Source organism: Otolemur garnettii, unplaced genomic scaffold (genome assembly GCF_000181295.1).
Source record: "Otolemur garnettii isolate 467f Iridium unplaced genomic scaffold, OtoGar3 scaffold00010, whole genome shotgun sequence".
Taxonomy (NCBI): domain Eukaryota; kingdom Metazoa; phylum Chordata; class Mammalia; order Primates; family Galagidae; genus Otolemur; species Otolemur garnettii.
In genome coordinates, this window is record NW_003852405.1 from 15,479,060 (window position 1) to 15,497,402 (window position 18,343).

Sequence of the window (18,343 nt, forward strand, 5' to 3'; positions counted from 1 at the left end):
GGTCACACATGGCTGCCCCATGTACCTGGTGAATTGTTTTGAACTCTGGACGTCAGAAATGGAAGATGAGTTAGTTCTTCCACTACAGAGCCGTGAGCTTCTGTATAGACGCCTCCTGTTCTGAAGCTGATCTGTTGGTTTCATCATTAAAGACTGTCCCTAAAGTTCTTCTGTATTAGTGGAAAGGAACTTCTCATGTCATGTGTTTTTTGGTTATTTTTGGTATTTTATTTAATTCTTTTTTTTTTTTTTTTTGAGATAGAGTCACATTATGTCATTCTTGGTAGAGTGCCGTGGCATCACAGCTCATAGCAACCTCAAATTCTTGGGCTTAAGTGATTTTCTTTCTTTAGCCTCCCAAGTAGCTGGGACTATAGGCGCCCACCACAATGCCCAGGTATTTTTTTGTTGTAGTTGTCATTGTTGTTTGGCAGTCCCAGGCTAGGTTTGAGTCAACTAGCAACGATGTATGTGGCTGTCAGCCACTAAGCTACAGGCGCCAAGACTGATTTTCTATTTTTTTGAGACAGAGTCTCACTCTGTTGCCCTGGCTGGAGTACTGTGGTATCATAGCTCACAGCAACCTCAAATTCTTGGGCTTAAGTGATCCTCTTGCCTCAAGGCTGGGACTACAGGCGCCCTCTATAATGCCTTAGTTTTTGAGATTGGGTCTCACTTTTACTCAGCCTGGTCTCAAACTTTTGAGCTCAAGCAGTCCACCCTCCTTGGCCTTCCAGAGTGGTAGGATTACAGGCATGAGCCAGGGTGGCCCGGCCCAGAAATATTTAAGTGTACATCTAGAAATGTGGTAGTTCTCTGTTTAAAGCTACATACCTTTTTAAATTAGGAAAAGCTATACCTGCAATATTATTCTTTCCACTGCAAGAAAATGACTCTCTATTGGGACTTTAATGTGATTCCCAATATCAATAAGGAACCTGTTATTCTAAGCACACGCTAGCTGATATTTCCCCAAAGATGTCATCTCTCCAGTCACCATGCCAATCCAGTGTTAAGCATCTATTTCTGCTCATTTTCCCAGTAGTCAGATGGACAAGGCCCCGTGGTAAACTCACTCTGTCCTCCTGGTTATCTCCCAGATTAACTTCCTCCCTGGCATTGCAGACACATCCAGAGAAATTCATTTTCAGCAGGAGCAGCCACCCTCTCAGTGTCACTTTGAAAACATCTGGTCTCAGTGGGGCTGGGGAGCCAGGCACTGCCCTGGCAGCAGTGACATGCCACTGCTGAGGGAGTTCTGTCTGAGGCCATCACAGTTACTGAACTGCAGCCTGTGGTTAAATTATCTTCTTAATGAGGAGGCCCATCAGTCCAAGAACAACATTGGTCTCTTGTTCCCTCTCTCCTTCTGATGTTTTTTCTCCCTTGGTGAACCCATGGAGTGTGGTGGGAAGGCAGGGTTGGAGTCTAGGTCTTCAGCACACTGGAAGATGGACAGACAGATACACATACGTTCATTCATTCAAACCAACATTGATTGAGCAACTGTGTGCTCCAGAGATACAAAGGTGAGTAAAATATGGTCCCTGTCCTCCGTGAGCTCATAGTTCAACAAGGGAGATAGGCAGGAATACACATAGTTGTGTAATTCATAGGGAAGGAATAATTCTGTGCGTTGTGTATGTGGGGGGAGTGGTGGCGAGAAAGTACGGTCAGAGAAGGTGGGAGTGAATGGGAAGAAGATGAAAGCTCCTGGCCTGTTGAGTCAGAAAATTCCAAATAGTTTAGATTTGTTGAATGACAAAGGTGAGGAGATGAGGCTGGTGAGTTGGGCAAGACTTTAGAAATATGATTATCATCTAAGAAAATATAAAATTGGCTTGGCGCCTGTAGCTCAGGAGCTAGGATGCCAGCCACATATACTAGAGCTAGGGGGTTTGAGCCCAACCTAGGTCTGCCAAACAACGACAACCAAAAAATAGGTGGGTGTTGTGGCAGGGGTCTGTAGTCCCAGCCACTTGGGAGGCTGAGGCAAGAGAATCACTTAAGCCTGAGAGTTGGAGGTTGCTGTGAGCTGTGATGCCACAGAACTCTACCCAGGGCGACAAAATGAGACTTTTATCTCAAAAAAAAAGAAAGAAAGAAAGAAAGAAAATGAAGGCACTCCTCTCCAAGGTTACTTGGGTCTAAGGCTTTTGGCATTAATTTAAAAAAAAAAAAAAAAAGAAAAGAAAAATTAGAATCCTAGACTGTCCCATTCATTAATCTTATCTAATAGAACATTATTATAATTATATATTTTATGTAATTATTATATACAATATGCATAATTCTATCATAGTAGAAGGAATATTATCCATTGGATGCAAAATCTTAGTAGATTTAGATTTAAAACCTGTTGCTTTCTCTTCCTTTCCACTATCCCTCCATTCCCACTTCTCCTAGCTAAGATTTTTGAGTTGGAGTTTCATGCTGGGTGAACAAGGGGTGAAGCCACCAGGTTGCCTATAGAGGGCAGGCTTTCTCCGGTGGTTGGGTTCACCTTTTCTGATTGTGTGACTTGTCTTCTTTTTTTTTTGGCCAGGTCTGGGTTTGAACCCTTCATCTCTGGCATATGAGGCTGGTGCTCTACCCTTTTGAGCCACAGGCGCCGCCCTGTGTGACATATCTTGATGCATGGGTTGGTTACAAATGATAGACTAGGGTGGCGCTTGTGGCTCAAAAGGGTAGGGCGCTGGCCCCATATGCTGGAGGTGACTGGTTCAAACCTAGCCCCAGCCAAAAACTGCAAAAAAAAAAAGATAGACTAGGCTGGGCGTGGTGGCTCACACCTGTAATCCTAGTACTCTGGGAGGCTGAGGCAGGTAGATTGCCTTGAGCTCACAAGTTCCAGACCAGCCTGAGCAAGAGCAAGACCCTGCCTCTAAAAATAGCTGGGCGTTGTGGCAGGCACCTATAGTCCCAGCTACTTGGGAGGCCGAGGCAAGAGAATTACTTGAGCCCAAGAGTTTGAGGTTACTGTGAGCTATGACGCTACAGCACTTTACCAAAAAAAAAAAAAAAATGATGGACACGTAGACTTTAAGGCTGCAGTGTTTATCTCTGCTGGGGCCCGTTACTTCAGATAAACAGAGAAGTTCAGCCTACTGGCCACACTTGTCTTAAGTCTTGTTGTATAACATTTCAGGTAAGTATTCTGGGAATGAGTTAATTTATGATGAATAAACACCCACAAAGCAAGAACTCCATCTCAACTGTGTATGAGGTCAGACAATTGTGCTACATGTCTCATTGCTGAATATCACTTAGCGATATTCAGCAATGAGGTATGTAGCCCTTTTTTACGGATGAGTTCATGAACTTCACCGTCTGACCTCATAAGCCTTCCAGTTCTGGCCTTAAGTTTTAAATGTAAGATTTTTGTATGGTGCTTTCATATCCAGGAACCTTGCCTGACTCCTTACAGGCTGCATTGATCCCTTTTGTGTTCTATGTAACCACACATGTTTTCATGTGTGAGATTAGCCTACACTTCTCTTCTGCTGCCTTGTCTGCTTTGGGTATGAACGTTACCGTGTCTTCTTTTTCAGGTCTTTGGGAGCGTTTATGTTATGTAATTTTCAAGTAAAAATCCCCAAGTTTGGTAGAACATTGCTAAATTATAAAACCACCTAGGGTCTAATGTTTTCATTGTGGGAAAATATGGAACCACTACTAATTCAATTTTTTTAATGGTTAGAGGAGCTTTGTGATTTCGTTTCTGTGTCTGTTTTGGAGTTGTTTTTGTAGAAATTTGTTCCTTTTCCCCTAAGTTTTCAAATTTATTGGCATAAAGTCTTCTGTCACTATGCTTTCATAGCTATGATTATGCCCCTTTTTTCTTTCAATATTGTTTTGTGCCTTTTCTCTCCCCCACCCCCCAGATTATATCTGTTAGAGGTTTATTTTATGAAGCTTCCTATGTTTCTCCCCCACTGTATTATTGTTATTATTATTATTTTGTAGAGACAGAGTCTCACTTTATTGCCCTTGGTAGAGTCCTATGGTGTCACAACTTACAGCAACCTCCAACTCCTGGGCTTAAGCAATTCTCTTGCCTCAGCCTCCCAAGTAGCTGGGACTACTGTATTACTATTTTTATTTAATTTTTGTTGTTCTGTTTTCTTTGTTTATTACATTTCAACTTAAACTGAACTCTTAATTTCAGTCTTTTCTAAAAATGAGCATTAGCCCTATATTTTCTTCAAAATACCACTTAAACTATATCCTGTATTCTGAAAACCTGTATATATATACATACCACAAAGAACCAATCTTGTATTATGCCTATAAAATTTCTTTTCTGAAAGACTCAGAAAATTAGAAGTTTTTACTGTAGGATTTTCATTTGCTTACTATGATAGACCAGATATTCTGAAAACTAAATGACATTTAAATATATGAGGTTGGACGATTAAGTTCATGACCTCATCATAGAAAAAAATACTACAAACTAATGCGACCTCTATGGAAAGAAGTATGGAAAATTCTCAAAGAAAGTTGACCTTCCATTTGTTCCCTCAATCCCATTACTAAGCATCTACTCAGAAGAACAAAAATCATTTTACCACAAGGACATTTGCACCAGAATATTTATTGCAGCTCAATTCACAATTGACAAGACATGGAATCAGCGCAAGTACCCATCAGCCCATGAATGGATTAACCAACTGGTAAACCATGGAGGACCCTTCAGCCATGGGAAAAGATGGAGACTTTACATATTTTGTGTTTACCTGGATGGAAACTGAAACACATTCTTCTTAGTAAAGTATCTCAAGAATGGAAAAAAAAGTATCCAATGTACTCAATACTAATATGAAACCAATATATAAACAACTACACACAGGAAAGAAAAAACACAAATATAGTCTAGCAAAGGGAAGGGGAAGGGAGGACGATTGGTGGGATCTCACCTACTGTGTACAATGCAAGGGTGTTCAGCACCCCCTGGGTGAAGGGCTCAACTACAACTTGAACTTTACCTTGGAATTAGAAAGAATGTAACCCAAACATTTGTACCCTCATATTAATCTGAAATTTTAAAAAAATAATAAGTTTTAACAAAGAAAGAAAAATACTTCTTGGGGATATCCTAGGTAACTATCTCTCTGGTCACCAAATGGCCACTATAGTGATATTCTGCAATGAGGTTATGTAGCACTTTTTCTAGGATGAGTTTGTGAACTTAATTGTCTGAACTTGTATTTTCAAATACATTGGTGAATTCACAGGAAAATTAAATTCTCAAGCAAAACTCAGAAAATTAAATCCTCAAAAAGGAAGGTCTGTATTAGTGAGATTTTGCTTAAAAAGAGAACTTCCTAACTCACAATACCAAACACTTTTGGATCAACTGTCCTGTTAAGAGGGAGGAAATTATCAGTTGGTTACTGATGAGAAACAAACTACAATAGTAAACATATTATTTCTGTGAGTCATCGTTCCTAAATTTTGAACATTAAAAAGTGAGACACTGGAAAGAATAATATAACCAGAACAGACATAGTAACATTATTTAAACTTAATAAACTTAAAAGCAGAATAACAAGAGAGCCCCGTTTCACCCTGCTGCCTCTGCAGTGGACCATTTGCAGTGGGTCAGCGTGCCTGCCAGGAGGGGCTGTTGTCTGCCAGACCCTCCTTGTAAACAGAGACACGCACACCATGGGTTTGCAAGGATAAGGGTTCATATTTGGCATAAGCCAGACAAAATTATTCTTTTTAAAAAAATCTTTTCATTTATATTGCCAAGTTCTTCTGTTTGTTTTCTAGTGATCTCTCTTGGAGAATATAAATCTGTGATTCAAGGACTGTTTGCTGGACAGTCTTGTATAAATAATTGGATATTCTATTTCACATAAGAGGCCAGGGCGATAGGGCCAACTGCTAATGGTTTTCTAGCTCTCCAAGAAGAGAGTTTATATGTCTTCTTTCTGGTTACCTGGGATCATTCAGGTGGCTGTCTGAGAAAGGAGGTGACATGGGCACTTCTGCATTTAGATCATTTTAATTTAGTTCAAGGTATTGATTTGAAAGCTTTGGGATTTGTGACACATGAACTTGATGTTATGATACTCTCCTTATGTTCCTTCCCTTATCTCTTTAACAAAGGGGAAGAGAAAAATATGAGGATATGTTAGGGACCCCTTGGAGCACTGAATCTGCACATAGGCGTTTCTCCTTTGCTCTCATAACAGAAGGAGCAAGGCTCCTTTAGCAGGCCTTGCAGAGTTCATTTGGGGGCAGGGCCAAGCAGGGACTTCAGTTTTATTCTTTTCTTGGTTCTCAGGCCTTTTAGATGAAGAAAAGCAGAATGAGTCTGCAAGAAGTATCAAATATCTCTGCAGAAGATTCTCCAAGTGGTTTCCCTGAATATATTTTTAGTGTTATTTACAGAGAGTGCCTTTGGTTGGTCCCTGTTAGCAGGTTATCACGGGGACTGACTCAGTGTTGATGTCTTCCACAGGACTAGTGGGATCAGTGTTGCCATGGGCCCGGGAGATTTACTGTGGTTTCCTAAACATGGTATGGTTTCTCGTGGCTTCTTTTTGTTTGGTTTGGAGTTTTTGTTGTTGTTGTTGTTGTTGTTGTTGAAACAGAGTCTACCTCTGTCACAGTGGCTAGAGTGCCATGGCATCCTAGCTCACAGCAACCTCAAACTCTTGGGCTCAAGTGATCCTCTTGCCTCAGCCTCCTGAGTAGTTGAGACTATAGTTGGCTGGCGCTGTGTCCAGCTAGTTTTTTTCTATTTTTAATAGGGACAGGGTCTCACTCATGCTCAGTCTGTTTTTGAATTCTTGAGCTTAAGCAATCCACCTGCCTTGTCCTCCCAGAGTGCTGGAGTTACAGGTGTGAGCCCTTGAGCCCCGTCTTGGCTTCTCTTTTTATAAAAAGGGATGAGGAGGGGAGTAGGGTTAAGGCCAGAGTGGGAGACGGTTACCTGGCAGCTTATCTGTGCCTTTGTGTAGCCTCCGTGCTGATTGGTCAACTGTACGTCTGACTGACTCCATCAACTAATGTTCCCGAGAACCTGATAATTTGTGGACATATGGCATAATGCAGTTCGTCAGAACATCTGGCTCAAACCCCAGTTCCTCATCTCCCTAGCTGGTGTCCCCTGCTTTGTCATCTGCAAATTGGAGATAGTACCACCACCTTCCCAGACCAGCCTAAGCAAGAGCGAGACCCTGTCTCTAAAAATAGCTGGGTGTTGCTATGACGTCACGGCACTCTACCAAGGGTGACAAAGTGAGACTCAGACTCAAAAAAACAAACAAAAAAAAACCGTCTCTGCCCTCGCACCCTGGCTTTTTCCTAGCTGACAGATGACTAACTGACCTTGTGAAGGTGTTCATCCCATTTTAAAAGGTGATAGTTGTTGGAAAGCACTTCCCTAAGTGGGACTAAAATCTTCCCTGTAGGTCCCCTCCTGCCCCAGCTAAGCAGAGTATGTATGTGCTCCTTCTTCCACAGGGAAACCCTAAGCTGTTAGATGACAAGCTGCTCTTCCCCAGCCTACATGTTCTCTTTCTTGCAGTTTCAATCTCTCTCTCTCGTGGTTGCTGCTTTTCAGAACCTGTCCTGGAGAGCCATTGTTGTATTGATTCCCTTTCAGAGTGTAAATGAACGTTCCCCATGAGCTCTGACAATTACCTACCTCCTTTCATTCTGGTGATTTTGTCTTTGTTCTGTTTTTGCTTTTGTTTTGAGACGTGGTCTCTCTGTGTTGCCCCAGGCTGGAGTGTAGTTGTGTCATCATAGTTCACCACGGAGTCAAACTCCTGGACTCAAGCGATCCTCTTGCTTCAGCCTCCTGAGTAGCTGGGACTATAGGCACTGCCACACACCCAGATAATTTTTCTATTTTTAGTAGAGACAGGGTCTCACTATGTTTCCCACGTCTCAAACTCCTGGCCTCAAGTGATCCTCCTGCCTTGGCCTCTCAGAGTGCCGGGATTACAGGTATGAGCTACCGTTCCTGTCCTTGTTCTGGTTTTTAATCTTCTGCCAGTGTAGCCTAGGATCCCAGTAGCATCTTTTTTTGAGACAGAGTCTTACTCTATTACCTTGGGTACAGTGTGGTGGCATCATCACAGCTTAGTGGAACCTCACAACTCCTGGGCCCAAGTGTTTATTCTACATCAGTCTCCTAAGTAGCAGGGACAGCAGGCATATCCCACCATCCTGGCCAATTTTTCTTCTTTTAGAATAGCCAGGGTCTCACTCTTGCTCAGGCTGGTCTCAAACTCTTGACCTCAAGCAAGAGTAGGATTAACATGCAGGTTACCATCTGGGGTTTGAGCCCGATGTTCTGACTTCCTGCTTTGGCCTCCCAGAGCAGTAGGATGGATGATAGGTGTGAGCCACCATGCCCAGCCCATCAGCACCTTTGATAACCGTGCTGCTTCACTATTCAGCTTGGTCAACTAAATTTCACATCTTTCCCACATTTGTCTCTGCTAATTTAGTTGACCAATTTTAATTGTGAAGTTTAATTTTGAACTGGAAGTTCAAATTTTATCTCTGTTCCATTTCATCTGGTTAGATTTTTCCTATTACCTAAATTATTTGGGAGGGCATTGGAAAAGACCTAATTGATATTGTTTGATGCATGGCACACACTTAAAACAGTATGTGCCCTTATATTACTTGCTATGTGCCAGGCACTGTTTTAAATATTTTAGTAAATTAGTTTCACCTTGATTCTGTCTCCACAACTACCCTATGATACAAATAGTATTATTCCCATTTTACAGAAGACAAAACTGAGCCACAGAGGGATAGTATTCACATGGTGGGCTGTGCCCATGTTCACACAGTAATAAGGAGAGGCAGTGCTTGAACCCAGGTAATGTGGTTTCATAGCCTGCGCCCACAGTTCCTCAGGTAGAGTGCCTGTCATGTGAATTTGGTCACTGCACATCAAGGTTCTCATTTAAGGAATCATAGTAGTGTGAATAGAAAGGGAGTTTGGATAGAGCACTTCTGTCTATGCATAAGGACTTTCTAGGCAATCAGTGATTTGTTGTTTATTTTTGGTGGGGGTTTGAGGCAGGGCGCTCGTTGTTCAGTTCAAAACTAGTCTACTTTACTGAACACTCAGTGACTTGGGGTCCTGTAAGTTGGGGTCATAACAACATCATGACTTAGCTGATAATCCAGATGCAGTTTAATTTTAGCAATCCTTAGACCAACTAGTCTATTCATTCATCACAAGAGGAAGCATAGTCAGATTAGCGGTTGTAAATCTCCTTGTTTAGATGTTCAGCATGTCACTTTTTAAAAATAATTTGCCTAGGATCTGCTGTTTTCACCAGACTTAGTTGTAAAATCCTTTTCTTTTCACTGTTTTGTTTTGCAGTCGCATACTATTTATTTTTACTTACTTACTTTCACCTTTTGAAAGCAAGCATGTCCCCTCTCCCTGTCTCTGGATGGGTGCAGTGGCTCACACCTATAATCCTCGCACTCTGGAAGGCTGAGGACAGTAGATCGCCTGAGCTCAGGGGTTCAAGACCAGCCTGAGCAAGAGCGAGACCCCTGTCTGTACTAAGAAAAACTAGCTGGGCATGGTGGTAGGCGCCTGTAGTCCCAGCTATTCAGGAGGCTGAGGCAACAGGATTGCTGAAACTCAGGAGTTTGAGGTTGCTGTGAGCTATGACATGACCACACTCTACCCAGGGCAAAAGAGTGAGACTCTGTCTTTAAAAAAAAAAAAAAAGGAAACTTGCTGTGCACTCTCAGAGTGAGTTCTCAGACTAAACCTCCAGCTGCCCTGTGGAACAGGTGGGATAACATGCTGGCCAGGCCAGGCACTGTGCAGTTAGCAGTGTCCCCATACAGAGACGGGGTCACCCGGGGCAGATGGCCTGTACCCTCTCCACACCCCTGCTCCTCCACCCAGTGGTGCAGGCACCTGAGAGGGCCGCCTGCGCAGCCTTGGTGAGCTCCTCCCGTGCCTGTTTGACCTTCCACCGTAACACACTTCTCCTGGCAGAGGAGAAGGAAGCCAGGAGGTGCCCAGCAGTCTGTGCTCCCTCTGCCCCGGGCCCTCTGCCTCCAGTGGTTGGCTGTTTCTGTTCTCAATCTTCTTACCCCAATTATTAGATTTTTCTTCTGCTGTTTAATTTTTTCTGCCTGGTTCCTTGGGATCAGGGGTGGTGTTCCTTGCACTCTGAGGGTCCCTCAGGGAGGGATTCCTGGGGGAGCTTGGACAGAGAGAGCAGGGACAGCATTTTTCCTGTGCTGAGACAAGGGCTGACCTCAGGGAAGAAAGGAGAACGAGGGTCCTTGGGTAACATGGGGTTTCCAAATAGCTGGTCTTCAGCTCTGCTGTCAGGACACCAGAAGTACTATTATGAACTAGGGAGTTTTAATCACAAATAGGACAGAAATCTAAGTAAGCCCTTGGTTTATGGGATGATTATAAGAGAGAGAGAGAGCTCGGAAAACAAACTTTAGACCTCCTCGGTCAATTCATGGGAAATTGTTTATTTCCTTCCTTCTTTTTCTTATGATATTCATCTCTTCCATGTAATACCTTAGTTTTGAAAGAGTCTCCTTTTGAGTTCTCTACTTCAGTCAAGCCTCATTGAAAGACCATCCCTTTTCATTCTTTAATGTGTAACTTCCATTTACCAAGGGTAGGTTTCGAAGAGAGGCCAAGTTCAGACCATTTAAATGGTACACATAACACCTCCTTCCTCCACCCCACTATGCTTCCCACTAAAGTAGAAGTAAAACCCTAACCTCAAAAGCATTACTGTTATGTTGGCTTTTTGTGTGATTTTACCGGATTTGAATCATTCATCCAGTGCAATGTTTGAGTGACCTGTGCTACTTGGCACACATAGAAATAGTCCACTAGCATCCAACTATTTCTGAGTTTCAAGTGAAAAGGAAAAGATATATTTGAAGAAAATAATATATAGAAACTTTGTCATAGCACTGGCCTCTGAGACCGTTTAAATGTTTAGGGCTAGCCTGTGTGTGAGAGCACCTCAAATCTGCAGTTCTTTTGTCACTGATCGTAACCACAAATAGCAAAGGGAGAGTCTTTGAGGAAGCAAAGTGATACTTAGAAGTGTTTTCTCTGGCTCGGCACCTGTGGCTCAAGTGGCTAAGGCCCCAGCTACATACACCTAAGGTGGCGGGTTTGAATCCAGCCTGCGCCCGCCAAATAACAATGACGGCTGCAACCAAAAAATAGTTGGGTGTTGTGGTTGGGTGCCTGTGGTCCCAGCTACTTGGGAGGCGGAGGCAGGAGACTCGCTTGAGCCCAGGAGTTGGAGGTTGCTGTGAGCTGTGATGCCACAGCACTCTACCCAGGGGGACAGCTTGAGGCTCTGTCTAAAAAAAAAAAAAAAAAAAAAGTTTTCTCTGAAACATCCAGTAGAACATTTTGCAGTGTTGGAAATGGTCTATAATTGAATCGTGTAATGCCGCTAGCCACGTGTGTCTATTGAAACTTGCGGTGGGCTTAGTGCAACTGAGGAACTGAATTTTTTTTTAATTGTTTGGCCTTCATTGAGGGTACAAAGAATTAGGATACACTGATTGCTTTTGTTAGATAAAGTCCTTCTTATAATTGTGTCCTGTCTCTAAGAGGTGTGCCATACACCGAGACCCTCCCCAAACCCCAACCCCCTCCTCCCCCTCCCCACTCCCTCATTCCCCTGCCCCCTACCTTACTTATTTTTGCCTCTTGGCTATTGTGAATAATATGCAGTGAACAGAAGAGTACAGATTATCTTTCCGAGATGATGATTTCTTTGCCTTTGGGTCATAAGGAAATCCTATTTTTAACATCCTTACAAACCTCGTAACTGTTTTCCCTACTGGCTATGCCAATATACATTCCCACTAGCAGTATCCCAGGGTCCCTTTCCTCCGTACCCTCACAAACATTTGTTATCTTTTTATTTTTTGATCATAGCCATCCTAACAGGTGTGAGTTAATATCTCAGTGGTTTTCATTTGCATTTCCTTCGGGATAATGATGTTGAGCACCTTTTCATATACCTGTTGGCTATTTGGGGGTCTTCTTTGAAGAAGCGTCTATTCACTTCTTTTGCCCATTTTTGATTGGATTGTGTTTTTCTGCTATTGAGTTGTATAAGTTCTTTACACATTTTAGTTATTAACCCCTTATCAGATACATGGGCTCTGTAGGCTACCGTACCTTTTTGTTGATCATTTCCTTTGCTGTGCAGAAGTGTTTTAGTTTGATGTAGTCCCATTTATTTCTTTTTGCTTTGGGGGCCTGAGCTTTTGGTATGCTGTCTATTGATTGCACATTTGTTTTTTGGTAAACATATTTCAGCCTGCAGCTAGCATGTGTATACTTACTTATTTAGAACAGTGGCTCTCAAAATGTGATCCATGGACCCCTGGGAATTCCTGAGACCCTGTCAGAAGGTTTGTAAGATCTAACCTATTTTCGGGATGACGCTAAGATGTTATTTGCCTTTTTCACGGTGTCGACATTCGCACTGCTGGTGCAAAAGTGATGGTGGATGAAATTGCTGTGCCTCAGTGCAGAGCAGGCAGTGCCCTCCAACTGGACAGGGACTCACCGCAGTCCCTACCTCTTTTGCTTTCACAGGTCTTTTTAAAAAAATCAGTTTCTCTTAAGAAAGTCCTTGGTGAAAAGGTAAAAAAAAAAAAATTGTATTAAATCTCAACTCTTGAGTATACTTTTAAAAAATAGTTTGTGTAACAAAATGAGAAGTCGATAGGGAATACTTTTGCTGCATACCAAAGTAAGATGGTCATCTGGGAGGATAAGCTCTTATGTGCTGGGAGTGTGACCTGTGCTGGCCACTATTTTTCATGATCTGTTCAGTCCTTGAAAAGTATTCTTAAACATCTTGTCTTGCACAGTTGTCTCCCAACTTTTGACTCAAAGAGCGGAAAGGAAAAATTCAAGAGTGTAAGGAGAATACAATTACGAGGTGGTTCAGAGACAGCAAGGCTGCAGGGGCAGCACCGGCCACCTGCCTCGTGGCGGCCCCTCTCTGTGTGGGCACACAGCTAACTGTAGCCAGCACTGCCGCAGGAACAAGGCACTAACATGTTGCTACCCACCTGCTCCTGAGAGAGTCAGGGGTTTCTCCTGAGAGAACAGTTCGGGGAGTGTGGGGAGTTCTCACAGGCATCTCCAGAGAAAGGGAGGGAGGAAAAGTTTCAGCTTTCAAAGGGTAAAAGGAAAAGGATTTGACAACTTGATCTGGTGGCTGAGGCAGGGATCCTAGGCATGATTGTAAACAGAATTACTAACATCACGACATGGGGAATGCCTCAAAACAGAGCGTCAACAATTACAAATCATGACTATGCCATGTATGATATGGGTATTTGGTAGATATTTTCCCTATAAATGAACAAAATGAAGCTCAAAGAAAATGTTTGACAGTGTTAGTTGCCAATGAAAAACATCCAAGTTTTCAAGTAAAAATGAGAATTTTGGAAGAACTTGTATCTTCTACCATGAACTTGACAGTTACTAACACAGTCAGCCTTCTGTAAATATGGGTTCTGCATCCGTGGATTCAACCAACTGCAGATTGAAAATATTAAAAAAAAAAAAGGTCTGTATTGAACAGGTGCAGACTCTTTTCTTATCCTTATCTCCTAAACAATACAGTATAACTACTGTTTACATAGCATTTACATGGATTAGGTAGTATAAGTAATCTACAGATGACGTCAGGTATATAGAAGGATGCGAATAAGGTTATCTGCAAATACTCCACCATTTTATACAAGGGACTTGAGCATCCATAGATTTTTGGTAACCTGGGGGTGGGGCAGAGGAGGGGACGCGGAAGCAATCCCACATGGCTACTGAAGGACACTGTCCCTCAATACCATCTCTGATGATACAGCGGTAGTATTAAATTAAAATGGCTCAAAATTTGGAATATCTGCATAACTCAGTACACCAGAATTTCCAGAAAACTGGTGACAGAATCAAACATGGATAAAGGTTCATTCAAAGTGCAAGATACACACAAAAGAGCAAGAAATAACGTTCCAGATTCCACAGGACACCTAATCTTTAAACTGTCACTTGTTAATTTTTGATATGGTACCAGAAGATAATGATCTGGAAGCCCATTCAAATACCCTTTTCTTTTCCAATCATGTATCTGTGTGAGGATGGATTTTCTTCACTTATTTCAGCCAAGACGTGTCACACAACATATTGAATGCAGACGTAGATATGAGAGTTCAGCTGTCTTCTACTAAGACAGACATTAAAAAGCTTTTTAAAAATGTAAAATGTTGTCACTCTCCTCACTAAATTTTTGTCATGAAGAATGTGTCTTTCATAAAAATGCCACATAAACATGTAAATGGGTTTCTAAATAGAATTAGCATTTTGAAAACGTCTCAGATTTCATTTCTAATATCAATCCTCAATAGATATCACCCAAATAAACCACAGCTCTTTGGGGGCCCTTAATAATGAGTGTTAGAGTGTCAAAGGGATCCCGAGACCAAAAGGTTTGGGAACCTTCAATGTGGACAGTACAAACCTATATACGTACGTATTTATCCATATGTTAAGACATAATGTATATGACTCTAAAGTACATTTGAAGACATACATAAAAATAGAGATGTGAGGAAGTTGAAAAATAGCATTTCAATGATTCTAACATTTTTCTATATTCTCAGGGCCAGACCACTGGGCCAGACAGTGACTGTAACCTAAAATATAAATTCAGTAGAAAATCAGGGAATTAAGTACTTAAAGGGGAAGCACAGCCAAAATGCTGCTGACACAATTTTTAGTCACTATATGGTTGGTTCCATGGTTCCAAAGCGGATGACAGGAGTGTGTGCGCACGAGGGGGTGAGCAGGGAACCGAGGTGGGTGACTCGTTGCCGCAGACCCCTCTGCTTTGGGAAGAGATGGCTGATGAAACCAACCCAGCTTGAAGGCAAAGAGTAGCCTGGCGTGAAGACTAAAAGAGACTGATGTATACCCTCTTTGGAGTGCTGTTCTCCCACCCCATGGCCCTACAAAGGGATTCTTTTCAGAACCGAAATCTGTCTGCAGAGGGCATTTTGGACGCCAGCCCGCGTCTGCGCATGCGCGCGGGGCGGGCCCCCGCGGGTGGACAGCGTGGCGTGTGAATCCCTTTCCATCCTGAGATGGGTTGTGTCCCTGACCTGTGGGGTCGGGACTGCTTGTGCCTGGGCAGTGGCCTCGCTGTACTTGTTCAAGAGTGCTGTAGTCTCCCGTCTCTGGTGGCTCTTTCCGCAGCAGAAAGGCAGTCCCCGCCCGAGGGTTTGGGGTGGAGCCGCCCTCGGGAGGGGACCGCGCGCAGCCGGCGGGGATCCCGTGCCTTCTGCGGGGCGCTGTCTCTCCACAGCTGTGCCGAGGAGCCCCATCCAGAGGAGAGACTAACCTTGCCGTCTGCGGAGCTTTTCTGTCCTTTTTAAATGATCGCATCTCTGTGGGAACGTGTTGTTTTGAAGTTTATGTCTCTGAAGGCAGCAGTCTGCGCAGTCCGTGGGGGTGTCCCTCACCGTAACCTCCCACCAGCCTTGAAAACATTAGCTTTCCTGGCTCCCCCTCGTGCTCCTTTCACCTTGGTCACGTTTCCCTTTCCCAATAAGTCACCCTCCTCGGTGCCGCCTGTTATCTTTACTTTTAATTGTGTAGTTGATCGCAGTGTATTACTATGATAGACATCAGAGCAGCCATTAGATGGTGGAGTAAAGCACGGAGAGCAAAGAAAATCAGGAGGCATTGCTGGGGCTTAGCCAGGAGTGGGCGGGTAACGGAGCCGGCAATAAGCGGGACCAGCTCCACTCCTCTCTCACCCAGGGCTGGGCCACCTCGGGCAGCCACTCTGCCCACCTGAGCCTCTGTTTCCCTCCTGTCGGGGTGGGCTGGACACCACTGCCTGGTGCGGACCATTTGGGAATTAACCTAGACACCTTTAATGCTTGAAAGTGCCACACGTTCCCACCTCCAGTCCTGCTTGCCTCCCATCTCTGCCCGCATCCAAGCTCTTTGAGTTTTTATGCTCTAGTAATTCTGGAACTCCTGCTTATAAACAGTCTAACATCCTGGGGCCTCAGTTTGACGGAAGAGCATTTGGAGCTTCTAGACTGGCGTCCTGGTGTCTCCCACCCCCACCCACCAGAAAACAATCCCCGCCTGCCTGACTTAAATGAGGAGGCTGATATAATGTTGGGAAAGGAAAAATAACATTTCACTTAATGTAAGAATATGTTCGTCTTAATTGTTCTCACTTTTATATTTTCTCTTTTCAGGGATCCACATCTTATGGACCCAGCTCTGGAATACGTAAAGGTAGGAAACCAGGATTTAACATGTAGTCACGACCTTGTGTGATAGATTGCCCGTTTTTAAAACAGCGTGGCCAAAAAAGCTGTAGTCCAGTTTGTGGAGAAAGCTGGCTAGATTGTCTGAAACAACCAGGAGGAAATTTGACTCTCTTTAAGCCTTTGGTAAGTTTGATATGGTCTCCTGTCATCCTCGTGCAGGTCTAAAATCTTTTTCCCTTTATTTGGTCTTTGTAGCCAGATGTGTTTTAAAATTCAGAATTTTTTTTTAGAGAAAGTTCATATGGTACAGATATGTAATACTCTCAAAGACAGCTAGGGTCAGCATCCTGTAATGAAACATTATTTCCGCGGTAACACGAATATTCCCAGTGAGAGGGATAAATAAATTACCAGTGATTTTATGTAGTTCAGGTTATATTTTGCCACCAAATGAGATTGGATTAATTTTGCTGCCCAATGAGCTATTTCTTTAACTGTTAGTTTTCAGAGTTCTCTGGATTTTGGAATGGTAGATGAGGAATTATGGACATGTGTTTAACTTCTGCGGAGGACTGAAGGCGCTCGGAGATTTTATTAGCTGTCTTCTCCTTTCCAGCAGCCACCCTCTTGCCCGGCAGCTAATCTGGGACCAAGTAGTAATGTTACTTTCCAAAGGGGCTGACAGCCCATGCTTGTAAGCATGCAATCCTTCTAAACGATATTTCCCTGCTGGACTGAAAGAAAAGTACTTCACACTTCTTCCCTCTGTCCCTGGGCCCATGCACTTTGGGGGTGTGTATGCTTATTTTATTTTTGAGAACTGTAATTAAATCTGGCACCTCCTACAAAAGTGAGAAGACTTATGATCACATTTAATGTCTTGGATTTATGACAACATATACTGAGGGTGTCAAAAAATGTATACACATTTTAAGAAAGGAAAAAAATCTGTATTAAAATTGTAATAATATATACCGATAACAAAAGATGACTACAAGTCACGTTTGAGCCCGTCATGTAATTGCAGAAGTCAACATTGACTTGAGTGGTACAATTTTAATACAGTCTTTTCCTTTCTTAAAACGTATATACATTTTTTGGCACCCTTAGCATTCCTTTTTAGAAGGAATCAGGGCACGAGTAAGGTTTTAAAGCGCTTACCTCCTTAGAAGCTGCCTTCGTCTTTGTTAGTAGAAGGGCAGAACCCAGTTTTAGAGTATTAGGCTGGTCACTTTTTGGGGTACCCATGCCTTCCCCCAGTTTTGGCATTTCCCCCCAACTCTAAACCTGAGGATGGAGGGGAAGGAGAAGGTTTGCCAGTGGAACCTCTTGGTCCTTCATTAGTTCTAATGAAATTTGTTAGAATGAAGGTGGCTACTATTTCCCCGCCCTGTCTTATACCCGAGTGATATCTGAGCTGTGTTTTCTTGGCTACAAATGTGTAATCCTACCAGCAGGGCCGCCCCACCCTGAACCTGGTTAGAACTTGATAAATGCTATGTCTGCATCTCTCCCTGATGACATAGGATTTTGGCCAAGTTGTGCACGGCAAAATGTTACTCCCATAGACCATGGTTTGATTTGGCTATAACATAAAAACTGTGTTCTAGAATCAGGCCATGTGTAAATCCCAAGAACTCTTTTAAAATCCCTTTCTACCATGCTTCAAAAATTGGCTGTCTCCCACTGCAGGACCAGTCAGGCTGTGTTTTTTTGTTTTACAGAAGTCCAAACCCCTTTTAAGATAATCCAGGGATGAATTCTTAAGCTAAACAAAGATAATTTTAGAATGGCCTGGTTTAGTATTAGCTAAGCTGTACACCTCATTCATGAATATTGATCATTATGAAGTGAATTGTATTGACAAGGAAGGGATTCGGGGAGTTGGTAGTGACTTCCATTTATCTGCAATTTGCCTGCCTTCCCTTGGCAGTGAGACGTGATGGAGCTGCTCTTTGGAGGTGCAGAGGGGTCTCTTTTCAAGAACTTGTTTAGGTTTTCTGAAGGCTTCTCTTTCTTTCTAACCTGCTTT

The 18,343-nt window shown here is 43.0% G+C and overlaps 1 protein-coding gene across 1 annotated transcript in view; it reads left to right on the forward strand.

Moving 5' to 3' along the window:
• Positions 1-18,343, forward strand: part of BCAR3 (BCAR3, NSP family adaptor protein) — a 110,381-nt gene that overhangs the window by 19,553 nt on the left and 72,485 nt on the right. The window contains exon 3 of the mRNA XM_003784146.3: positions 16,297-16,336. Coding sequence (XP_003784194.1) covers positions 16,297-16,336 — 40 coding nt within the window. The remainder of the gene's footprint in view (positions 1-16,296; positions 16,337-18,343) is intronic.